The sequence below is a fragment of the Haemaphysalis longicornis genome, unplaced genomic scaffold, assembly GCF_048455015.1.
Source record: "Haemaphysalis longicornis isolate Haplotype H1 unplaced genomic scaffold, Haemaphysalis longicornis Haplotype H1 scaffold_12, whole genome shotgun sequence".
NCBI lineage: Eukaryota > Metazoa > Arthropoda > Arachnida > Ixodida > Ixodidae > Haemaphysalis > Haemaphysalis longicornis.
The window spans coordinates 82910203-82919212 of record NW_027526225.1 but is presented as its reverse complement, the minus strand read 5'-3'; the positions used below and the strand labels follow the sequence as shown (position 1 = coordinate 82919212).

The 9010-nt window shown below is 51.2% G+C and overlaps 2 protein-coding genes across 3 annotated transcripts in view; one reads left to right on the top strand and one right to left on the bottom strand.

The window, feature by feature from the left end:
- Positions 1–3830: 3830 nt before the first annotated feature.
- The window catches only part of LOC144162888 (uncharacterized), a 66613-nt gene continuing 61433 nt past the window's right edge, over positions 3831–9010 (top strand). Inside the window, exon 1 of the mRNA XM_077693604.1 lies at positions 3831–4135. Coding sequence (XP_077549730.1) covers positions 4031–4135 — 105 coding nt within the window. The 5' untranslated portion in view covers positions 3831–4030. The remainder of the gene's footprint in view (positions 4136–9010) is intronic.
- Positions 6432–9010, bottom strand: part of LOC144162887 (flavin-containing monooxygenase 5-like) — a 61225-nt gene continuing 58646 nt past the window's right edge. For both annotated transcript variants that reach the window (XM_077693602.1, XM_077693603.1), the window contains exon 3: positions 6432–7666. In XM_077693602.1, the coding sequence (XP_077549728.1) occupies positions 6590–7666 (1077 nt within the window). In that variant the 3' untranslated portion in view covers positions 6432–6589. The remainder of the gene's footprint in view (positions 7667–9010) is intronic.

Below are 9010 nucleotides of genomic sequence, written 5' to 3'. Positions count from 1 at the left end.
AGTCAGGATGAGGGTGCCGCGGGGTCAAGCCATTAGGAGCAAAACTGGATCTCGGCCGCGCCGCTCTCGGACCACGTATACGTCATTTGCTATGCTTGCGTAACCGAGGAAGAGTCCCGCGCGGCTTTAACACAGCGGTCTTCCTGCATATGTCGTCGGTACGCGTTTTGGGCTTTGTAGGCCGACGTTCTGTCATCTCGAGCGCGTCCACGAGCAGACACCTCTTCGGGACGTTGGAGGAATTAACTCGGAGGCTTTCGAAGCGTCGGCGGTGAGCGCTGTAGAGATGAGCAGCAAAACAGCGGCGCCCTCGAATGCACTCATTCGGGAGAACGATAATTGGGGGACGAGCGGACGCGCGCGTGCGGGGACCACACGGCGGCGTCGAATGGCAGAGACAGAGCGAAGGAGGGTCGCTCCTCTGGGGGGCCCGCAAAGCGGAAGTCGGAGGAAGACAGGTACGCATTGCTTCGGCACGATCGCCCGGGCTGGAGGGCTTAAGTGCCGCTAGTTCCGTCGGCAGACGGGCCTGTAGCACCGAGAAAGCTAACGCCGCGCTCGCCTTGACAATATGTGATCACAAAAGCCGACGTGTACGGAGTTGGTGTGAGCGTGCGTGTGTGCTTGCGAGTCTGTGTGTGTTCGCTTTTTAAAGCGAAATTTTCTTTACCTCACTGATGGCGACCGCCCCGTCACCGAAGCGCACTGCAGGAAAGCCAACATTATACAGAGGGCTTCGCAAACCGAAGGTGATGATAAACGAAGGCACATTAAGCGGCTTGAGAGAAAAACGCCTCCCGTGGTCAGTATCAAACCTGGGTGCCTCGCGTTATGAAGCGAACGTCTATCCATTGCGCCGATCCGACATGGTGGAATCCGTTTAGATTTTGGACTTTGACTTTGCGCCTGATTGAATGGAAGAAAGCTTCGCGTTTTAACCACCTTTAATAAAAGAAAGGGGCTTTGATTTTTTTGGGGAAGGTTCTGGAGTATGCATTGCAAAATGCGTTATTGCACGAGCTATTTTTCAGCACCAATTTCATCCTCATGATTGATAACAGTACACCCGGGGTCTGGAGAAGCCACGCATCTGGAAATTGGAGAAAACACTTAATACAGGATGCGAAATATAAAAATGTGAGGGGCCAGGAAGCGCTCGCAGCACAGGGTTCCTTTTATGCAATGTCTAAGGAGGAAGGCTCAAAGTTGAAGACTGAATACCACAGGAGAAACGGGAAAAGTAACGGCATCGTCGCAAAGAGTCGGAGACCGAAGAATTATGTGCCTTAAACCTTTTTTTAATGTCATTTACAAAATCTATACATCCACTTGCCCAGTTTCAAACGATATCGTGCATGGTCAAATGTGTTTATTCTGCATGGCTGCCGCATATAACACAGACACGGGGAATAAACCATAAATATGCTTTATTAATGCCAAAAAATAACCGTTTCATATAACTAACGTCCCCCACCCCCCATGGCCAAGCTCAAGAACGAAAAATAAAATGTCGCGCCTCTTCTGTGTGTGAGCTTTATAGGTTAAGTTTGACACTAGGAGTCGCCCGCCGCGGTGACTCAGTGGCTATGGCGTTCTGCTGCTGAAGTCATTTGGGCGGGTTCAATTCCCGGCCGAAGCGGCCGCTTTTCTGATTGAGGAGAAAAGCAAAAACGCCCGTGTGTTCAAGATTTCGGCGCAAGTTAAAGATCCCCAGGTGGTCAAAATTAATCCGGAGCCCTCCACTACTGCGTGCGTCATCGCCTGAGCGTCGGCGCGTTAAACCTGCACAATCAATCAATCAATCAATCAATCAATCAATCAATCAATCAATCAATCAATCAATCAATCAATCAATCACACTTGGAGTCAAGCAACTGTTAGGAATGAAAAGTAGACCTCAGATTCGATATAATGTTTAAAAGGCTTCGCTCATGTTCCCGGCCGTCGTTATACGCACGGCTGTCAACGACTAATCGAAGGCTCCCGCACGAGTGGGCGAATATATGTGCCGATCACATACAAATGGCACATCGGCCAGAAAGGGAGCAGGCGGTATATAATGGCGTCCACACGCAGAATAAGAAAAGAAAGTAACATCGAGGCAATCTCCCGTCAACGGTCGAGCCTTGTCCGCCCAAATAGGCCGCAAAATATGTCGCGGAATGACGCAACACCACTCACGGCTGTCACGAGTGCACGGCGTTGCGGCGAGCTGGGCTGGCGCTCCGGTACCCTTTACTGCAGGGAAGTGCGCCGTGGATTGGAGGAAAATACACTGTCAAATTTGCCTAATGCCAACGACAGTGTTCGCTGGGCGCGATTTCGTGGAACTGCGAGGAAGCTTGGTATTTAGGTGGGCGCGCTGGCTGTTTTTTGCGATAACGCTGTGCTTTTGTTGACACACCCACACGTACAGGTGCCGTCGAAAGTAATTGGTACATGGTCTCGGTAATTTAGGCCAATTTCTTCTTCCGCAAATTGCCTGGCTGCGTTGGTGTGCGTTTAAAGGAGCCCCCCTAATAGAAAAAGGTTCCTGCCTACGGATAATGCCTGTCACAAAGCCAGTAAGACATATTTTGGGATATTCATAAATCCTTGTTCCAATTACTTATGACGGCATTTGTAGAAAGAGAGGCAAAGGATGAGGAAGGGTGAGAGAGTGAAGTACGAGATTTCTTGTTCTAAAAGTGTAAGCCATCCTATTAAGCTAGCTTGTCCGGCTTGATGACGTAGGAATCCCTGTTATATATTTCTCCAGTTCCCTCTGGTCCTTGCTGTGCCCTCGTTTCAGCTTGCTTAGGGGATTTTGGTGAACAAGAAAAGGTAGAAGGTTCCACAAGCCCGACTACTGCCGGGTGGTTTTTTTGTTTTTTTGTTTTTTCACTGTGGAGGAAAGAAAGATTATGAGCTCACTGTATTCCACTTCTGCGGAAACCTACGCACATATTTCTGCGGAAAACGCACATGCACACACATTTTTAGGTGTGAAGCCCCTTGGGGGCTGGGGCGGTTGGCGTCTCCTGTCGTCGTCGTAATCGCCGTCTCATGTAGTCACAGCACTAAAACACCGGGAAAACTCGTTTACGCATCGCGCTAAAACGTAACGCGTACTAAAAAAAAACAAAAAACACCGAGACACTCGTCTACGCCTCGCACTGAAGAGCTTCGAAACGCGTACTAAAAAAAAAAAAAACACCGGGACACTCATTTACGCCTCGCGCTAGAGAGCTTCTTGCTTTAAAGACAAGAGACTTTTACAGCAAAGCTGTATACTTCTACCCCCCCCAACGGTTTTATCTCCATTGGCGAAAACGCCCAGGCGCCAAGAATACACTTACACACTGCATGTTTCGCCCCTCCCCAGGTTTCACGTTAGTGGAGATGGCCCGGGATTTCTTATTTCAGATTTTCGCCTGGGAAGGACTGTAGATCTGAAATCAGCCGGCGCTGCCTAAACAGTTCTCTACTACCCCAGTTATTTTGGCGCGATTCGCTTTGTTCCAGCGTAATCGCGATCCAACTGCGCTTCAAACGTACTCCCATTGCTCATCGTTCAGGAAGCTCGGTAGGCTGTCAAGCAAACTTCACGACCGTTAACCGCGTGCTCTTCCTAGTGAAAGCGGGTACGCGCTCGCCTTTAAAAGACGTCAGCGAGTCCCGTTGGACCAGTTTCCATCGCCCAGAGGTGGAAGGGGAGACGGGCAGACTTTCGTCTCTGCCCATCTCTCCGCTCTTCTCCGATGAAGGGAGGGGTGGGGGAAAGAGAGAAACTGCCGGGGAGGGTGAAAAAGAAAAATGAAGCGGCGGAGAAGCTCCCCCGCCAGGTCCAGTCGTCCAGTGAGTGACCACCGCGGCGTGTTTGCGTGCGGGTGTGCTGTAGTCAGCTGCTCGGTTCGCGTGTGACTTTACCGCCACCGGCTATATAAGGGAGAGGACGCGAAACAGGCTGAGTGATCAACAAGAGGGGGGGATAAGACAAAAAGGCCCCTACAAAGTGCTCGTAGACGCAACGGTGGTTGGTGCATCAGCGATGTGGACGCGCTGCTTGGATTCCGCGGCGGTGCTTCTGACGACGTCGTGGGTGGTCGTCGTCCTCCTCATCTTCGCGCAGCACACGGAAGCTCACCAACGAAGCGTGAGTATTGCACGCTGTCAGGCGTGTTGGCGCCGCCGTGGCTCAGTGCGCGCGCTGGCCGAGTCCGAGGTTCGCGGTTCGCTTCCCGGCGACGGCGGCCGTGCTTCAAACGGAGCCAACTGTGGCAAACTCCGCGGATTGGGAGCTTTGTGAGGCCAAATAACTCAAGGCCAGTTTTTCCTTCGCTGGGTTAAACCAAAAGTTAATTTTCGTGGGATGTTGAGGGTATAATATGATGCAAATAAATGGCCTTCATTTTATGAGGTAGATGGGAGCGTCGAAAGCGATGTAGATGACGCCTCGGCGTTCGGCCCGTAAGGCCGACAAACTATGCTTTTGCGGTAAAACTCCGACGGGGTTGAATAAACTGAAGTGGGCTGAGTGTTCTTGAAGAGTTCAGGGACTTGGCGACTTGGCTGTGGGTATATAAGACTATTGCGCAGCTTCTGTTTAACTTTGGCCGGCTGACTAAATCGGGTAACAGACAGACAGACCTACAGACAGACCAACATTTCTCTGTTTAGGTAGCCCAAGTGAGACTCTCGTATTTAAAAAACGTCTTGGCTCTCATATCCTTGAACCACTGCAGGGCTTCCTCCAACTTGTGCGGGCTGGACTTGACGTTATTTTTGTTCGATACAATTCAAGACGAACTGGCATGGACACTGGCATCCTTTTCCGTCAAGATTGTGGAAAGCGGGCTGGCCGGACTGCCGTGGTCTGCGGCTACGGGACTGTTGAGTTTATCTCGTACAGCTCCGTAAAAACTAAACTTGATGCCTCGTTTTTTTTCTGACGCGGCGCAATAGTTGCACGTTCTGTGAAAACAGATCTCAAAATCTCTCATTTTTTAAACGTGCCTGTTTCTAGAAATACTTCGTTAAACCGGGAATGGTGCTGAAACTATTTCGTTAGTTCGAGCTCATAAAAGCACTGAGCCGTATAGGCACTGTTACATTCGAGAGGGCGTACCCTAACCGGGCTCCATCGCCTCCGTCACGGGTGGTAGCATGGTGGTCAGGCGGCCAGCAAAAATTGCTGCCTTGGTGTTGACGACAAGAAGCCGAAGGCAAACTAACTGGTTTACAGCATGGCGAGAAGTGAACTGTGTTGATACAGAGACAATACCCTTCCGGGCGAGGTTACAGCGGCACTCGATGAGAGCGACAGCATGGATCCGCTGCTGCAAAACGAATGAAGCGATCCGTCCACCGGGAGGATGGGTTTTCTACACAGAAGCCGTAACGGCTGCGGTGCTTTCCCAGTGCTTGTGCGCACACGGCGCGAAAATAGCAGACACACTGAACGCTCTTTCCCGTGTTCGTGAGGGCCGGCAGTAACGGCGTTCGTTGAGTCGGAGCGAGGGGGAGAGATATCGGCGAGCAGCGTCCGCTCGGCCGGTGCACGTCTCAACACGAAGAACCGTTTGTTTCGTGTTTTGCAGCAGCATAGGTTGAATAACCGACAGCGAGGCGCCCACGCGCCGGTAATCCTCCAGCAAGTGGTAACTTGTCTAAGGCAGGCTTTCTTACACAGCCCTGGAGCCTTAAGCAAAACTTGCAGCACGCGCGTGTAGGGCAGCAGCGCGCTGAATCGTACCAGCACCTGCCGGGGAATCCGAATTTGTTCGTTAGATCGGAAAATTCAGAAGACCGGGTTTCGTTAGATCGAGTTTTCACTGTATAACTAACATAACACGGCGATATATACGATGTAGCACTATGAGTCACTCGTTCGTCCATAATTACAGTATGCCTGTGACTCTTTGGTACACCGGAAAAATCACGCTCACCCAATTCATCGAAGTCATCCAGAACCGTGCCACTAGTTTCATTCTATCCGTAATGCCACTGTCACTTTGAAACCTGTTCTTGGCCTGCCTGGCTTATCCGTACACCATAAATATCATCATCTATGCCTTTTCCAAATTTTTATCCATACCGCTTACCTAAAAATAGCTAATACTTCCGCCTGCACTTATTTCATCGCGCACATACCACATTAACAGAGCTCGTGTTCCTTTTTGTCCCACTAACCTAATAGTGATTCTTCGTCCAAGAAGCAGTGTTCACTGTAACCACCTTCCAGCCTAGACTGCTGCTATTTCAGAACATTCCCAATTCAAGACTGGCTTACAAAACCTCACCTGTTAATGTGTTTAGTAATACTATGCACTTCCACTGTTGATTGTCATTGTACTGTAAGCCCACTCCTTTTCGTAATGCATCTTGCCCTTGAAAGTATTACAAATCAATAGGCCAACAAATAAGCAATAAAATAAATATAATCATGAAGAATGTTTGAGGGTCTGTACGGGATCATTTATTCAGATCCACGTCCATTGAAGCTCAAAAGTTTATCCCTTGACAAGTGTGCAGTTATAAATGCGAATAAAACTCAACCGTGGAACGAGCACCGTAAATTTTCTCTGTTCAAACACTCGCTGCTAAGAAGTCAGCTTGCAGCTGCGAACGGCAATCCCAACCGCGAAGAGAAGGCCAACAGACGCTCAGCCACCTTGTCAAATGCGATAGCCAAGTTTCCCGGAACATTCCTCGGCGACCCGTAGCCGACGCATACGGCGATCCCCGCCACAGCGAGCAGCGCAGTCAGGTTCGTCGCCGTGGCGAAGAGCCCCGTCGATGAGCGGGCCTTCTCGCCGTTGTTGCGATACTTTAGCGGAGCTTGCAGCCTGTCCTTGAAACCCATAATGGCGTCGCGAGCTCCACTCCAAGGGTGAGGGCCCTCCAGCCTGTACTGGTAGTGCAGAACAGGAGAAGTCATCAGAGTCCAATAAAGCTTAGGGTCCTTGATGAGCAGCTTCAGGTAGTTAGGCTTAGCACCGATGGCTTTCGCGAGGTCCTCCACGTAAGCGACCCTGTCGATCATCAGCGAGTGCCTTGGCGTGGGGACGAAGAATGACTTGCTTTTGCGTTGCGTGGCGGCGATGTCAGCTTCCATGGCCTCTCGGGAAGGGAGTTTCAGATTTCCCGAGAACACCAGCGCCATGTACCGCGCCTGCATTTCGAACGCTTGTAGGAGGTTCGCGTTGGCGTCGATGAAGCCGAGGAACGCGACGTTGGGGTTCCCTGCGGGAACCATCATCTTGTACAGCAGCAGCCGATCCTCCCCTTCCCTGGGCAGGGCGTCCGTGGGGAACGGCAGGCCGGTCGTGAAGCCGGTGGCGAACACCACCGCGTCCACCTTTTCTTCCACGTAGTTCATGACAAGGCCGTCCTCGGTGAACCGTTGCGGAGGACCACGGATCTTCACTGACCCGTCCAGCAGCTTTCCGTCGATGTACTGGTTGACGACCAGGGCTTGGCTCATGACCTCATGGTCAGCTTCGAGACCGAAGGCCTTGTGGTCCCAGCAGTCGTTGGCCACGCGGGTCACATAACGGCTGAAGTAGGACGAGGGTAGCCAACTGTAGAACCAAAGACGCGCCTGGTTGAGCACGTAGACGTCGATGGGAACGGACTTGTAGTGGTACGGAAGGACCCAGTTGATGCGCCTGGTGCTCAGAAAGACCTGCACGCGCGATAAGGGAGTTGAAGCACGATCGGACGCAGATTCGTTATACGTGCGTAAAAACGGTATGCCCCTTCGCCAAAGGGCAGACGCGAGGGCTCGCAACGCAGACTTGAGCCACGCTGCGGCACATGCACGCATGCGCCACGCTTGGTTGCTTCTTATATATGAGCAGCTTTTTTTTTTCAAAATGAGTCAAATCCACCCGAAGAGAATTGGAGAAAAAAGCGAAAATACCTGCAATTCCGTTCAGATGGATTTGACTCTTTTCGAAAAAAAAAAAACCCTCACATGTCAATTAACAAATAATAATGCGCTTGCTTTGAAGGGGAAAGTCTGGTGATACGTAGCAATGACTTTTTATCTGCTGCATGCTACATTGTATTTGCGCTTTCAAAGCAAAGCTCTCTACCTCTACCAGCCAACGATTTCTTCGTGGCGTGCGGGACAAGAAACTCCGAACGCAGGTGAGGAGGGGGAGGGTGGTTTTATAGATGGCGCGGCAATACGGCGCTATTACCCAACGTTCTCCGCGCGCAGCTGCCTGCTCGCACCGGCGGGCGCGTCGGAGGGACGGCTTTGTCGTGTGCTTTAGTTACGGTTGTTTTTGGCCTGTTCTGGCGTGCTTCGCGTTCATTGCGCGCTTCGTTCGCACGGCTTGATTAACTTGTTCGACAGCACCTCCTTGGTAACCCGAACCGGACAGAACTAAGTGGTCGTACGGCAAAGGTACGTTAACGATTGGTTTGCAGGGCGGGAAAACAAAGTGTGCAAACCCCATACACACATCTGGCCGCTAGAGAAACGCTACCTTTTGCGCACTGCTTGCCACAAATGGGACTACTCCGTTTTCTAAATTGGTGAATACCAATTCGGTTGTGTATTAACAAGAATTACCAAAAGCCAAAGTAGCAACTGGTTGTTATCAAAGCGATTATAAAAGGTCCCCAAGCTTTCTCGCAATTCTAAAACTTAATAAACTAACTAGTTTCAATCTGTATAAATGGGAATCACTAAGTTCACATGCTGAATTGTTTCGGTGTCTGCGCTTGTGTCGAGCGGTGGTGTAGCCCCGAGCTAGCACATCGGGACGGTTAGGTTCCGCTGTCTCACCCTTCGAAACACGCTCCTCCCCGTTTTCTCTCACTTCAGACTCACGGCCGGGCTACAGCGGCGTCGTCGTCCGCCGCTCTAGCCCGGCCGTGGCCGACGCTGCTGCTGCGTTCGGGACGCCGCCCGCGCGAATTCCAGGTAACGGCTGGCAGAATCTCTGGTTTCGCTTTTTTAGAGCCACATGTGTGAATTCAAGCGACGTCGCATGGGCAGTTGTTGTGGGTGTCGGTT